General features: G+C 37.3%; 1 protein-coding gene across 12 annotated transcripts in view; it reads left to right on the forward strand.

The window, feature by feature from the left end:
* THADA (THADA armadillo repeat containing) overlaps positions 1-16,476 on the forward strand; it is a 324,153-nt gene that overhangs the window by 46,603 nt on the left and 261,074 nt on the right. For 11 of the 12 annotated variants that reach the window (XM_027621844.2, XM_027621847.2, XM_027621842.2 and 8 more), the window contains exons 21-22: positions 683-840; positions 9,947-10,056. In XM_027621844.2, the coding sequence (XP_027477645.1) occupies positions 683-840; positions 9,947-10,056 (268 nt within the window). Of the gene's footprint in view, positions 1-682; positions 841-9,946; positions 10,057-10,205; positions 10,275-16,476 lie in introns of all 12 variants that reach the window. The other variant, XM_027621853.1, reaches the window with a different exon arrangement.

Consider the following 16,476-nt stretch of genomic DNA (forward strand, 5'->3'; position numbering starts at 1 on the left):
AAGTTCTTAATTGACTCCCCGTCCCACTTCTTCTCTTCTGAGTGTATGTGCTTTTAGCTCTATTCTATATATTGATGTGTGTCTACATTTACTCTTTTAGTTTAGTGGGCTTTTAAGAAACACAAGTGGGTTGCTTTGTTAACTTGCCTTTTAAATTGTCTTGGATTTTTTTTTAATGTTAATACTAAAATATTCTAAAAGCTAGAAAAAGAGAGTAAGCATAATTGGTGCTTATTGGCTGTGGAATTTAAATATATTCTGAAAGAGAATTTATATTTTCCTTTGATTTTAAAAGTTTTATCCTGCCCCTCTACTGATATAACAGCAATCTCACCAAGATGAATAATGAAATATATTTATTATAGTCGTAATTTATGGAGGACTTTAGAGGCAGAAAGGGTTTGTTTCACTAATGTCTGAGAGTTAGACTTAGTTTTTGAAACGGTATTGTGTTTTATTTTAAAATTTATTTTGAAAATAGTATATTAAAAAAATACTTAGCATGATTCTTACTTAGAGCACATGCTCAACAAATGTTACTTGTTTTATCATGAATAAATATAACAATTGGTTTGTTCAAGTGGATTGTTCTTGGGGAAATTATGAATAATCTTATTCTAAGAAACCTGGGATGTGAGTAATCAAGTGTCTAGTGTTGCAATAGATTTTTGTTTTTTTTAAGGTAAAGAAAGAAAAACATGTGATGTCACTGCTCAGATGGTGCTGGTATGTTGTTGGCGAAGTATGAAGGAAGTTGCTTTACTTTTAGGCACACTGTGCCAGCTTCTTCCCATGCAGTCCATGCCAGAATCTTCCAATGGCTTACTGACAGTGGAGCAGGTAGGGGAGCTGTTTATTCCACCTGGTATAATTTCTGGTCATGTGACTCAACTCAAACAAACATGAGTTTTGAATTTTTCTTGAATAAAATCCTACAGATGTCAACTGAAGGAAATTCACGGTAGTATAGAAATTAGACCTTGCACTACATTTCAAAACTATGGCACTTTTAGAAATAGTTTTATTTTTCTAAGTTATAAATAACTGTAGATTTTACCTTCTAACTTCAATATTGTCATTTTAATGTTTATTTTTCCACTTTCCACTTAAACTGTACATTTAAATGAAATTGTTTAGAAAAACTCCGCAAACTGGGGCACCTGGGTGGCTCAGTCATTAAGCGTCTGCCTTCCGTTCAGGTCATGATCCCACGATCCTGGGATCGAGCCCCACATCGGGCTCCCTGCTCAGCAGGGAGCCTGCTTCTCCCTCTCCCACTCCCCCTGCTTGTGTTCCCTCTCGCTGTGTCTCTATCAAATAAATAAATAAAATCTTTAATAATAAAAAAAAAACTCCACAAACCTCTTAAATTTTGTGAAGGAAAAAAAGTAATATATTGGTTGATTATGGATCTCTTGTTTCCCACTACATTGATAATAAAGTGTAGTCCCTTTGGTTTTTTGGCTGACTTTTATTTTAAGACCACAAAGTCCATTCGCCATCTGGGACTGTTCAAGTGACTTGAGTGCAGTGTTTACAAGAAATTAGCTTACCACAAGCATTTCATTTGGAAATATTTTAGATTTATTAGATTTCTGTTTTTAATTGATTCCCTCTTCCTTTCCATATGGTTTCAACAAATCTCTTTCCCACCATTTTCCAGCAAAGATCTATAACACATACTTTCATTTTTAACCTTTTTCAAATAAAGATAATTTTTCCCCAAGGGTGTTACAACATTTAAGAACAAAACAAATATTGTAGTACGCTAAATGCTGATTATTTCTATAATAACCATGTGACTAGTTCCATGGAAATAATGCTAATATTTTTATTCTCACACTCTGTGGCCATGTGCTTGCATCTGGTTAACAGCTGGGCCTGTGATGTTGCAAGGCCCTGAGATGGAGACCAGCCGAGGGGAACAGTACACTGCCGGCATCATTGTGTTCCTTATTCTCTTCCAAATCAAATAGGCGTCAGTGTTCTAGAGTTACTTGCAGTCATTGCTGGTGACCAGCTGGAGTGCCAATGCCAACATCTTTGCTGAGGAACCCAGCTATGATTAATGATTACTTCACTGATGTTCACCGTCTTACTAAGAAGTAAACATGTGCTAGAGTCTCTTCACTGTTCAACTCCTCTTTTCAAGGACAAGTTAAAACATCTAGTTTTTGGGGATTTGTTGGATAGTGTTTAAAAAAAACAGGGAAACAGATTTTGCTTTTACTGTAGTTGAGAAAGACCTGAAAGCTTCCTGTGAAAACCATCTGGCCTTGACATCTTTTCCATAGCACCCAAATCTTTTGAATTTAATTTATGTGGGAGAACCATGTTGGAATTGAGAATTTATATAAAATAAAAAAGATGTTTGTAAAAAAAAACCCCCAAAACCCCCCAAAAAACAACAGCAACAATAACAGAGAGGCTCTTATAAAGCAAAGAACTCTTCTAATGACTGTTTTCTTGAATAAAAAATGAGTCTTGTTTTTCTGTAAAATATTAATTTATATTCTAGTGAGATTCAGTCATTTTTCCATGTCACTGTTCACGTGGTGGTATCACATTTTTGGTTTGAGAAGAAATTAACTACTGAATGAGTAATCAAGAATGTACGGGATAACGCTGTTCCAACCTTGAAACCCTGCCACTTGTGGAAGACTTTATTCTTGATCCTGCTGTCTTTAACTAGAAGAAATGCCTCAGTTTAGGAACATTTAGTCAATGAAAATCAAAGTCATCAAGAAATTAGTGTTATTCATATTGCTAGAGGATTCCTACTTTTATTTATTTATTTATTTATTTTTAAAGATTTTATTTATTTGACAGAGAGAGACACAGCAAGAGAGGGAACACAAGCAGGGGGTGTGGGAGAGGGAGAAGCAGGCTTCCCGCCGAGCAGGGAGCCCGATATGGGGCTTGATCCCAGGACCCTGGGATCATGACCTGAGCCGAAGGCAAACGCTTAACGACCCAGCCACCCAGGCGCCCCAAGGATTCCAACTTTTAAACAAAACTTTCCTCCATGAAATTCTTCTAAATTAAAAATACAAACATGTACTTAAAACTTTTGAGAGTTAAAAATATGTACATGATAGAGAAGAAGGTAATTTCCACTGCAGTGGCTGGGCCATGCCTAAGGTCCACCTTCCTTCCAAGGACACAGTCACCATAACAAAACAACATCTTTTGTGCACCTATCAGCAAAACTAAGAATTTAAGAGTCAGTACCTTAGGTGAGGGTGACCATAACAGACGTGCACGGACAGAGGCAGCAAAGTGATTTGTAGGCAGGAGTCATTCTCAAGAGTAATAATAACAATGCTCTGCTTTTTTCTCAGTGGATGAAGGAGGCCGTTCTATACAACCTAAAATATTGACACTCAACCCAGTGTTTCTTTTACTCTCCATTTGCCCTTTACTCTTGAAAAAGCAGGATGATTCTAATTTAAAATTTGATGTCTCAAATGCAGACAACAGGGAGGATTTCTTTTGTAGCCCGGTGCCTTTAATCCCATCCTAGATTTTGGGCCATTTGTTGAAGGGGTGACCCCTGAAATCCTGCATACATGAGGGTGGTTTCTAACCAGCTGGCAGACTGTGAGATCATTTTGAAGATTACAGTTTCCTGCGGAATGAGAAGGACTGGTTCTCGTTTGTGACTGAGTATTCAGTGCTGTATTCACAGACTATTAGAGCTGGAAGGGTCACAGGGATGATAGGATCCAGCCCACTTGTACAAGGGCAAACTGAAGCCCTCAGGTGTTACCTGGTTTGCCCAAGATCACAGAGCTGGCTTGTGGCAGTTGCAGGAGAGGAACCCAGTTCTCCTTTCCAGCCTGCGTTCAGACACAGCACAGTGCTGCCTTTGTTCTGAACTGCTCATTTAACTTTTCTTTAAATTTAATCTTCCCTACTTCCCCTGCCCAACCAGACTTTTACAAGCAACAGGACAGTAAGGCAACTTGCTACTGAGCTTTTTAGCAAATGATTCATTTCCCTAAATCACTTCTTGCAAAGCAGTGTGTCCTCCACGGCTTCAGCAAGAGGAAAATGTGTTCATTCAGAGGCAAGTCTGACTTTCCTCCTGCAAGGCAATCACCTAATGAAAGGTTCTTTCATAATGTCCCTGTACAAGAAGCAGAGATAAAACCAACTTTGAGGGATGTAAGTCGAGACCCTTAAAGAGTGGGCAGTACATGCAACCTTATCTCCCAACTTCCTAGCTGGTGTGTGTCTAGGTTTCAAGCTGGATGTTTTGCTGATGTAGAGCTTTTGCTTGATACATTTTGTTGGTCCTCTTTCCAAGGGTTATTGGATACCCAGTGCCTGCTTATTTTTTTTAAACAACTTCCTCTATCTGGAGTATCAATTCATATATTTATATATTTTCTCTAGTATTCCTAAAAAGAAGCTTTAGGGTCGATTTTTCCTACCTGCTTTCCCCTTCCTAGTAATTATCGCCACAGAAATCGCCTGAACAAGAATAATTACCAACAGTTAAATTACCTATTTTTAAAAATTCCTACTGTAGATTCTGTTGTAATTTTTAGGATGTACATGGCTAAATGGGTTTACACATTTTTCTCAGTGTCTTTTGTTACTGTGTTAGGTTTTCCGTAATGGACAAAAGGGGATGTATGTTTATTAGCATTATAAGTCTTAAAGAAATTGCCTTTTGTATTTTGCCAGAGTTTATTTTTTAGAAATTATGAATAAGTATTCATTGAATTGTACTGAATGCAGGTTACCATTTTTAAGCTATGAAATGGAATTAAACATATCTTTTAGTCATCTGTTTATTGACTGCCGTACTACAAGGGTGTTGTGGGAACATAAAGAAATGTAATATGTGGTTCTCTGACCTTGAAGGGCTTAGAAATGTAATAAGGGATGCAAGACAAATTCATTTTAAAAAGTTAGACTAAAGGACACCAGTTAAAATGGCACATGGTTAAGAATTTGCTAGAAAGCAAAGAATAAACTGCTGGTAAGAAGATGTCTAAATACCAGAAAACTATTTTTTTAAAGATTTTATTTACTTGAGCGAGAGAGCGTGCGCGCGCATGCGCGCACAAGCACGAGTGGGAGGGGGGTGGGGAGGAAGAGGGAGAAGCAGACTCCCCACTGAGCAGGGAGCCCGATGATCCCAGGACCCTGGGATCATGACCTGAGCCGAAGGCGGTTGCTTAACCGACTGAGCCCCCCAGGGCCCCTAAATACCAGAAAACTCTTATTTTTGTTGTTATTATGTAAGGGAGCAATGTTTAGGCTTTGAAGAATCCCCACTGTTAGTAAGAAATCCCTATAGTAGAAAATGTACAGTTTAAAACATTAATTATCTTACTGTCATCTAAACTTTTATAAACTGTTCTATTTAACCAAAGTGAAATTAATGACATTCCTAAGGTTATACAAAGTAGCTGTGTCCTAAAGTCAAAATTAAAAATAAGGGATTAAGTCTCAATACTGATGATACAAAATAAAAACAAAAACAGACATTTACTGTTTGCTAGTCTGCCAGGTGCTCTGCTAAATGCTTGTATTTTTAATCTGACTTATTTCTCAGAATAATCCTATGAAGTAGGTTCTAGTTTTACACCCATTTCACAGGTGAAGGAACTGGCTTAATTAGCTTATGTTAGTAAGGAGGCTGAGTAGGGTTCCTGAACTCAGCCCTCCTGGCTCCAGAGTATCATAGCTTAACCACCACATATGCTTTTGTAGAAACGTTCCACCAATACTTAAATCCTCTTGGGTTTATCTACTTTGAGTGGAATTAGCCTTGATTTTTCAGCTGTATTTCTATCGATAAAGGACAAATTTTTAAAAATGTATTTAAATTTGCCCTTTGTGGGTTTTAGGCTCTAGATGAGCATTTAGCTCCCCTAATTTGTCCACTGGTGAGTTATAGATGCCTAAAGACAGGGCCTGTAGCTATTTTCTCCTATGGAAATTTATACCCTGTAAATCTAGAAAGCATGTTAATTGGCCTGTAGAAATGGGTTTTATGAAAATTTAGAACCAGGATCTGCTAAATTTAAAAAGATAGTGACTGGACTTTAATTTTAAGAATAAAAATCAGGGGCGCCTGGGTGGCTCAGTTGTTAAGCGTCTGCCTTCATCTCAGGTCATGATCCCGGGGTCCTGGGATTGAGCCCCGCATCAGGCTCCCTGCTCCGCAGGAAGCCTGCTTCTCCCTCTCGCACTCCCCCTGCTTGTGTTCCCTCTCCCACTATGTCTCTCTCTGTCAAATGAATAAATAAAAATCTTTAATTAAAAAAAAAAGAAATCAGTGCCCCCTTTTTTTTACCTTTTTACCTTTATTCCCTTTTAAAAATCTTGAGATGTATGTTACTCCTTAAGAAAATATTTTGTGAAGACATCATCCATGTTTTTGTGAACTTTAGATAGGACTTCAGTAGCATCTAATAAAAAGGCAATTGGTTCAGAGCTTTCAGAGGACTTTTGCATTTTAAAAATAAATTTAAAAATCCTATTTCTGGGGGCACCTGGGTGACTCAGTCAGTTGAGCCTTTGGCTTGGGTCGTGATCTCAGAGTCCTGGGATCAAGCCCAGCATTGAGCTCCCTGCCTCAGCAGGGAGTCTGCTTCTCCCTCTCCCTCTGCCCCCCCGCAGTTGTGCTTGCTCTCTCTGTCTCTCAAATAAAAAAAAAAAGTCTTTAAAAAAAATGCTAGGGCGCCTGGGTGGCTCAGTCGGTTAAACGACTGCCTTCGGCTCAGGTCATGATCTTGGAGTCCCGGGATCGAATCCCACATCGGGCTCCCTGCTCGGCAGGGAGTCTGCTTCTCCCTCTGACCCTCTTCCCTCTCGTGCTCTCTATCTCTCATTCTCTCTCTCAAATAAATAAATAAAACCTTTAAAAAAATAAATAAAAAATAAAAAAATTCTATTTCTTGTTCTGTTGTCGTTAATTTTCTAAGTTGTTTGGGTCAGATCTGTTTCTTGTAGCCTGATTATCCAATGGGAGGTGTCAGCATGGCCCTTTTCCCTGTCCAGCTGCCACACTGCCCTGCTGACTCCTCCTACCCTTGGTAATGGGGTCCATGTCCAACTTGCATCCCTGTCTTCCACTGTTTTCTAGTATGAAACCTTAAGGTCATTCAGCCAGGTCTGCTAACGTGTTCATTCATATAGAAAGATCCAGTAGTGTCTGGGAGGTAGCAGAGACTTAATAAATGCTCATTCCTTCTAGCCACCCAGCCTCTTCCCATATTTGTTACCCTCTTCCATTTTGGTCCACCCAAGTATATCCAGTTCAAGGTCTAAACATGAAGTTTCTTGTAATAATTTATTCTAGGGCAGAAGGATCTTTCATTTCTTGGAGCTGTTAGGCATCTGATGGGTACCATTCAGCATATTGATTTTGTCTGAACTGAAAGCCTCTTGAGGACAGATGTCTTGTTTTGTTCCTCCCTGTCTACCCTAGCACTAAGCTGCTAAACATTTGGCTGGGTGCTAAAGAAATATTTACTGATTGTCAGACATTGTATACTCTCTTCAAAGGCAAAAATTCATAGTATTACCTAGGTGAGTTTGTTGGGAGATTATGTTCAGAATGAAATGAGGGAAAACTGTCTACTTCTCACTTGTATCCTTAGAACCTCATTCTGTTTCCTGAGGCCAGGATTACCTAAAATTGAGGTCCATCCTTGAGAAGACCATGTACTGGTCACACTTCTGAGATCTTTAATTTTATGATATGCTTTTTGGTTTAGGTTCCTTTAAATGGGATAAAGGAAGCTGAACATCAAATCTTTGCTTAAGAACTAGATGGTGAACCATTTTAAGTTCACAGAGAAGCACTTTAACAGTTAACATTTGTGTTTTCCTGAAGTATGTTTTACTATCTGTAACATTTTAGAAAAAAAAATTAAGGAAGTTAGACCCCATCTTTATGACTTCCTGTTTTTATTTTCTGTGGCTTAAAATACCTATTCTTAGAAATCTTCTTTTGTTTCTCTAATAATAGAAATGATAGCTGAATGAAGTTTCTTCTGGTCCCCATTTTGTAGGATTATTGAGTTTTAGATCTATCTTGGGGGTTAAATTCAGATTAAAGGCTTGATAATTCTGGTCAAAATATGCTCTGAAATTACAGTATTGAAGAGAAAATGATAAAGCTTACCGGACGGTGGTTTTGATAGCTAGTTGTATGTGGCTCTTAAAATATATTAAAAATTAGGAGTGTCGTAAGATCTTTACCTGAAAACTTTAGCAAAAGAACATGACGCGTCACTCTTGGGTTATTAAAGTGTTAGAATTTTAAAAATCCTATTATATACTGCTTTTCTGGTTCTTTGTTGTTTTATATCTGTTTCTTATTTCTCTAAATGTATCGCTTATTACCTCTCTATAATCCGATATATTTTGAGTATGGAGTACGTCTTTACTTTTCCTCTATTTGGAAACCCAGAACTGAATTGGATTATAGATTATGGGCCTGTTCTGCACTTTCAGGTTTATTAACTTATTTTAATATACAATCTTTGAGGCAAGTACTATTGTTAGACCCAGTTTATAGATGAGGAGACTGGGACACTTGCTCACGGTCAAATGTTTACACCTTGTACTGTTTATTATCTCTCGTGTGTGCAGGGCACTGACATAGTCACTGTGCTGAGATAGAAGGTGTTTTAGGTAAGCATATCTGAGCTATCTTGGGATAGCTTGCCTTTCCACCGTACTGTGATCTGCTGGGGAGACTTGGATCAAGAGAGGCAATTACAGCTTTGGTCCTGAGCTTTATACAAAATTTGGATTTTCTAAAGTTAATAACCACCACCAAATCTTCCTAGTATAAAAGTACAGTTAGCCCAGTTTACCAGTTAATTCTGTACAAAACCTCATCAACAACTAATTGTTAGTCTTGCCTTCTTTAAAATAAATTGTCATATTTGTTATTTGTCTAAACTTGCAGGCAGAAAGGCAATATGTAGGAAAGTGATCAGGTAGCATTGTGGAAAACTCCATGGTTCTGACTCAGCATGAAGCCTGTCAATTTTCAATTTTCAGGACTCCCTTTGCACAAGTCTTGCATTGCCATTAATAATTGTTTATCTCTAAACAGTAATTATTGGAGTTATTGTCCAGTGGACTGGAGTTTCAGTTTGGGAAGGTGAAAAAGTTCTGTAGATGGGTGGTGCTGATGGTTACACAACAATATGAATAGACAGAGTACCATGGAACTGTATACATTAAAAACGGTAAATTTTAGGGGCTCCTGGGTGACTCAGTCGGTTAAGCATCTGCCCTTGGCTCAGGTCATAATCTCAGGGTCCTGGGATCGAGTCCTATGTCGGACTCCCTGCTCAGCGGGGCGTCTGCTTCTCCTTCTCCCTCTGCCCCTCCCTGATTAGTGCTCTCTCTCTCTCAAATAAATAAATAAAATCTTTTTAAAAAATGGTAAATTTTATGTTATGTATATTTTAACCACAGTAGAAAAAAGATTTTTGAACCGAAAAAGCTAATTATTTCACCCAGGCTTGGGTGTGTAAGGCTTGTCACTTTGTATGACTTGCTGTTGGTGTTGAGTGGTACAAGCTAACAGAGAACACAGCGAGGTTTGTGAAGCGGTGTAGGGAGGCAGTTCTAGTCTAGCAGTTACAGATGCCGACTGGAGCCAGACTGCCTGCATTTATGTCCTGGCTCTACTACTGACTTGCTGTGTGACCCTCAATAAGTTACTTGGCCTTTCTGGGCCTCGTCCCTATTGAAAAGTAGAGATGATAATAGCACTTATTTCATGGAATTTACCATGAGGATTAAATGTGATACAAAAACACTTAAAATACTACCTGTCACAAAGTCAGTGCTAACTGGATAAAGATCTAGTTCTGAGTTCTCAGTGATATTACTGACATAAATGTATCTGTAACTGTAAGTAAGCATAAATCACACATTTATTTTTTATTTTGTTTTAAAGGTAAAAGAAATAGGAGATTACTTTAAACAACACCTCTTACAGTCCAGGCACAGAGGAGCGTTTGAACTGGCTTACACTGGCTTTGTGAAACTTACTGAAATACTAAACAGGTAAACAAAACAAATATCCTTTTGTGTACATTTTTAAAAGACTAAATGCACAAACCATGCGCTCGAAGTAAAATTTACTTGTGTCTTTTGATGTTTAAAAGAATAAGACCTAATTGGCTTCAGACTCATGGAAGAAATTGTTTTCTTAGGTTTCGTTGTATGAGTTACTGCAGATGATTGAGTGACATGTCCAAACCAAGTTGTTCTCCCATTGAAAGGTGATTTGAAGCAAACTCAAAGATTTCGCTAAAAATAGCTTTGAAGTTACCATTTCTTTTCATTGAATGAAATGACTGTTTTGTCTGTTTGAAAATTACTTGGCATTTGGAATAAAATAAGCCTTCCAGTTTTTTGGATTTGTGTATATTACAGAGAAACACTTAAGGATTTTGTGTTTTTCTTTATAATTTTATCTTATAGAAAAATTTTAAAGAACAGTAAATGACCACAAAGTATCAAAGATTTTTCCCCTTTACCTGGAAAAATACTTAGGTAGATTTCATATATTTAGCCAAATGTATTTTTTTGACATTATAGGTGCTGATAATTTCATTCATTCATATAATTTCCTCCAAAGAGCTTGTAAGGAAACCTTAAATTACTTAATGACTAAGTGTTCATGGCAAGTGTTCTCTAAATAAAAGGTAGTATTTTCCAGGAAAACATTTCCATTGCCTGGAAACTTTTTGAAATGAAGCAAAGTTCTGCCAGTCTTGGAGCCTCAGCAAACATTTTATTTTGGGCTGGTAAGACATCTACTCCTTGAATATTTTTGAAACACTTTTTTCACACTCCTGGTAAAAACATTTATAGAACATTTTGCAGTTATGGGCTGCACAGAATATCTTTAAATGATACATTATAAAATGTCCCTGACATTAAAATGCTGATCTTGAAAACATTTTATTATCTTTTCAAGTCTGTCTTTCCAGTGTAGACATGACTTAGGGATATTTTTTTCTCATAACACAACACACTTTACTCCCTTCAAATCAGTTATCAAATATATATTGAACACTAGTTGTGTGCTTAGTACTGTGTTTGGATTGGAGTTTATAGTACTTCTTTATAAGACAAGGGTCCTGTTCTTAAAGAGCTTATTGTTTAGTGTAGGAAATAAGCAGGGATGAAATTCAAAATATTTAACAGATGGTATGTCATGAGTACTGACTGGTCAGAACAGACACTGGCTGTAAGCGCTCAACATTGCTGTATGTATGGATCTGTGTTAGCTGAGTACCAGCCTGGAAAGTGAGACCAACACACTTAAGCAAGATAAACAATCCAATGTAATTGTCAGATTTTGGGTGAAATTTACAAATGCTCTAGGAATAACAGAGAGAAAGCAACAGAGATAGGCTGGTAGGACTTAATGGAGAGGAGGTGGTATTTATGCTAATGCATGAGCAAGGTTTAAGTAGATAGGAGAAAGGAGGAAACTTTGTGAGCAGATGTTCAGAGGCTAGAATCAGCATGGTATATTGTTAGGTAAGTAAATAAGTAATCCTTATTGTAGCGGTGGTGGTGGTGATGGTGGTGATGGTTGTGGTAGTGGTGATGGTGGTGGTGTTAGTAGGCAATACCAAACAACTGGACAGATTGAGACCAAATTAAGGATATTTAGAAAGTAGGTTTGCTGTAGTGGGGATGGAGAAAGCCATTGAACATTTTTGATCTGAGATAAATGATAGGATGCATTGTAGAACAGAGAAATAGCAGTGAACTTTGACATAGCCTCTTAGTTCTGTTTATATTCACTCCATTTATTGACAGTGAGATTATACAAAAGTTAATCTCCTTAACTCTTATCTCTTCATCCCTAAAGTAAGGAAAAGAATATTTGCCCTATTGACAGATCTCTGGCTGATATTGTATAGATCAAGTTTGCATTATAAAACTTTCTACAAATGGAAAACATCAACGAGACTGGTATTGATTGTAGTGTTGGTATGCAAAAGAGGTTTTCCGGTTGGAACTATTAGGTTAGGTAGATTGTAATGGCAGAGTACAGTGAGGAGGGCCTGGAACCAGTTATAATGATCTAGATCTAAGGTGATGAGAGCTTCTTCCTCTGTGATGATGGCCCTGGGAATGGAGGGAAAGAAGTGACACGTCAGTTAACATTCAGCCCCACAGAGTAACAACTCCACTTGCAACGTATTGAATGCTTAGAAGGAAGCTCTGTATTTTATTATATTTACATAATATATTTATATAATATATTTCATGATTTTATGTGTCAAGATTTAGGGCAAGGCTCAGCTGGGTGATTCTTCTCAGTGTATTTACTAAGTACAATTGGTGGCATTGAGCTGACAGATGAACTGGTCGAGAGGATCCAGGAGGCTTTATTCATATTATGGCAACTTAGTGGGATAGCTGGAAGATTGGGCCAGGTTGGGACTACATGTTGTCTCTTTGCATGGCAATCTTAAGGTAGTTGACATTCATGTATGGCAGCTGGCTTCCACCAGAAAGAGTTCTGAGAGAACCAGGCAGGAGCTTCATGGTCTTTTCTTTTTCTTTCCTTCCTTCCTTCCTTCCTTCCTTCCTTCCTTCCTTCCTCATGGTCTTTTCTGACCTAGCTTCCGAAGTCTCATAGCATTGCCTCGGTCACATTCTTCTGGTTGAGTTATAGGCTAGTCCAGATTCAAGGAGAGAGGAATTAGACTCCATTATGTGTTGGATGGTGAAGTGGTAAGATCATGCTGTAGAAATGCATGTGGGATGGGAGATACTGTGTTGGCCATCTTTGAAAAATGGGATCTGCCACATGAGCCAACTGAATGTGAGTGATGGAGGGCACCAGGGAGTCCACAATTGTTCCTGTGGTTTAATTCTTGGTGAACAGAACAATGGGACTAATGTTAACAGAGGCAGGGAAACTGAAAGTTTGATAAAGGTGAATAATTTGTTTTGTATGTGTTGTGTCTGAGATGATGATGGTATATACTGGTGGAAATATATAAGTCAGAACTTGGAGATAGAGGATTAAGTTTGGGAGATAGAAACAGAGATGTAGGTTTAGGAGTTGTCATCATAACCATTTTAGTTAGTAGGATTGCAGTCTTCAGGGGATAGCATAAAAGGCGAAAAGAACAGAGGACCAAGGACAGAGGCTTTTGAACAGCTGTAGTGGGTGGTTGAACGGTACAGTTGAAGACATTCAAGTAAATGAAACAGGGAGACTAGGCAAGCCCCAGTGTCTGGTATCTCAGCCACTCCTAATCTGCTTTAAAAATCTCATGGTTGTAACTGTTGGCTTTTAACCAACCTGTTATGAGTTCTCAACTGTTGCTTCCAAACCAAGTGGTTCTTGGTCCCTTTGGAGACATTTCAGATCTGCTGAACAGAATGTTTTGCAGAGAACATCTTTACAATGTGTGTGGCTTCCTTTTGTTTGGTTTTTATTTTTAAAAGAAAATGTGTTTCTTTTGGATCCTTTGGAAAGCTTGTTATAAGCTCTTAAGTTATGAAAAAGTTATTTTTCATACAACTTTTAAAAAGTTTGCAGAAAGAAATCTGGGCTTTCATGAAACTCCACTGAAATGGAGGCCAACTGCTGGCCACCTCTTGAACTACAGCTGTGTTAGGGAAGGAAGCACTTAAAGAGATTAATGGATAAATAACTGAAGAGTTAAACATGAGCCACATTGTTTGAATTGGTTTTTTAAAAGATTATTCAAAATGTCTTCAAATGTAAACTGACTTCGCTATTAAACAATCACCTAAGAATAAATAGGAACGGGAGATGCTATTCTTTTTTTCTGGGAATTTTTTGGTGAAAGTGACACTTGCACACGTACACACACACATAAATAGTATGTTGAATTAATTTTCTAAAATATGATTTTCTTATATGGTGCTTTCTATTTAGAATTTGATGAAACATGCATATACTCTCTTCAAAAAACATAAGTACGTGCCTAAGCATTTGATTGGAGTGGTTAGGTGCATGCGAATCATTACTCTAAACTCAAGTTTCTGATGAAATTTACATTTGCTTGTTTACCCTTTATAACCTTAGTATTTTAAGTTGTTCTTTCAGTGAAAATGAACAGAATCTTAAAGTCGGGTGTTAGGCCAGGGACTCTAGCTTTCATTTGTACAACCATAAATTAATCTTAACTATAAGGGGACTAAATTGTTGACTGCAATTCTAAATGTAGAAGGGACGTTCATGAATCCTTAATATTGTCTTATTCTGCATATATTTGAATTGTTCTGCTTATTGAGATATAGCTTAACCTACAACTATTTATTGCAATAATTACAGTCATTTTCAATTATTGGCCTGAAAAAAAATGAACAACTGACATTTAGCAGTTTTTGTCATAAAATGCTAATGCTAACTCATGGACCAACAATGATAGGTAGACAGAAGTAATTTAAATATGTATTTAAAATTTCATCAGTTAATTACAGCTACTACAATTTAAATTCAATAGAAGACTTCTTATGAACAATTGAATTATAATAATGAAAAAATAATTTCCTCTACTTTACTGGAGAATGAAAGACCAAGTCTCTAAAGAATATGCGATTGAGCAAGAAATAAGTGTAGAATGTAATGTATGAGATTTGGGGAAAAAGTCATTCAAGTGTTAATAAGATAAAATACAATCTTGTCTAAACCTTTATTCACATCTGCTTTGGCAAATGTGTCTAAATAAGACACTTTTTTATTTCTGAGTGTCCTATGAATTTTATTTAAAACATTAATAATTAAATAAGGAATAACTAAGTGATAATCCACTCTGGGAAGCCATATTTTTTCTTTATATAAAGAGGAAATCCTTTCAATTTCCCAGTTCTGTAGCAAATTGAAAGGATTTGTCAAAAATTAGGATGTTTTAATATTTAAATTCTAAATCTTGGTGTCTTTGGTTTTTGGCCCCTGAATTTTTATTTTTAAGCCCACTCCATAGTTGAGTCAGGTATTACCTTCTTTATGGAACTTCGAATACTTGTTTTTAAAGTTCTCATAGTAATCATAGTAATACTGAGTCATTTAGACGTAATAACAGAGGACTCTTGTTCTCAGTGAGTAACCTCTATCTCAGCTCTGTTAGTAAAGTCCCAAAGTTTTCAATATTAATTTTTTTCCTTGATCACAGGGAATGGTTATATTAAATATTAAGAGAACCGACAATCTAATCTGCCCTTCTAACCACTTTTTTAAATCCACTGTATCTTGCCCTTTCCCTATGGCCTTCTTATTGGTAATTCAATTTAGATTTGGTCATTGTTCTTACTGCCTGTGCCTGCAGCTCAGGCTTCAAAATAGCCCCCTGATGTTTAAGCCGGCAGTAAACTTCAACAATATTTGATGGTGGTGAGGGAGGTTAAGATGACTTCTGTTGATATGTAGCTTTCTCACTGGATCTCATTTGGGCAAATCATTTTTCAGGCTTAAAATTTCTCCATGCTTCAGGGTTATGTTACCTTTTTAAAATGTGCATGCACATGCACACAGTCTTCATGCACATCTGTCACTGTTTAGTTTAATTGAAATAATAAACATGAACCTTGAAATAATAAACATAATACTTGACCAGAGAATGAATGGAGTGGAGGCTGTAGCTTATGAAATAGTTGGAGATTGGGAAAATCTCTAAGTTAGGAAAAATAACCATACTGAAAGAGTTTGAGGAAATGAAGATAACATTTCTCAATTAACAATAATAATAAAACTAATCAGAACTCAACAAAAAATGGCTCTGGGTTACCATACTTAGGTGGATGGATGAAGCCATTGGAAAGCCACTTTGTAGTCAGGGAACCTGATTTACTGGCACAGAATAGTCTAATGACCAATTAGTTGGGTATACAGCATATGTAATTTGATTTCAGTCTGCGGGTTTTTTGCTTATCTTAGAATACTTATCCACTATGAGTGAGATAGCTTTGTGGATAGAAAATGGACTAATCTGCTTATGGAACAGTAATTTGCTCAAGACAACACAACGGCCTAAACAGCAGTGATGGTCTGCCCTGTTTATTTCTGTTACTTTTAGTAGAGGTTCAGGCCATAGCATTTAACATAGGACAAACAAAAGCCAAAAAACATCCCCCAGCCATGTCAGCTTTTTTTTTTTTTTTTTTGACACTGTTGAGCAGGAGAATCAGAATGGTCTGATTCCTCCCACTCCACACCCTCAACCACCACCTCCCTCAGTGTTTAGAGGCAAGGATACCGAGTTATGAATTAGAGCTGAGTTCCATCTACCGGCCTTACGGACAAGAGGAAAGCCATTTAACCTCTCTAGGAGGAAGTGAGAGGGTTCAGCTTTCTCAGGCCTCTTTCAGCTCTGAGCGTCCTACTCATTGTATACTGCTGCTTTTTTATTTCTGATTAGGAAAATCTGGGGATTGGGTGCATGAAAGATAGAGGGAAGCTGGATCATTTTTAGTAAACTT

Source organism: Zalophus californianus, chromosome 8 (genome assembly GCF_009762305.2).
Source record: "Zalophus californianus isolate mZalCal1 chromosome 8, mZalCal1.pri.v2, whole genome shotgun sequence".
In the NCBI taxonomy this organism is placed as follows: Eukaryota; Metazoa; Chordata; class Mammalia; order Carnivora; family Otariidae; genus Zalophus; species Zalophus californianus.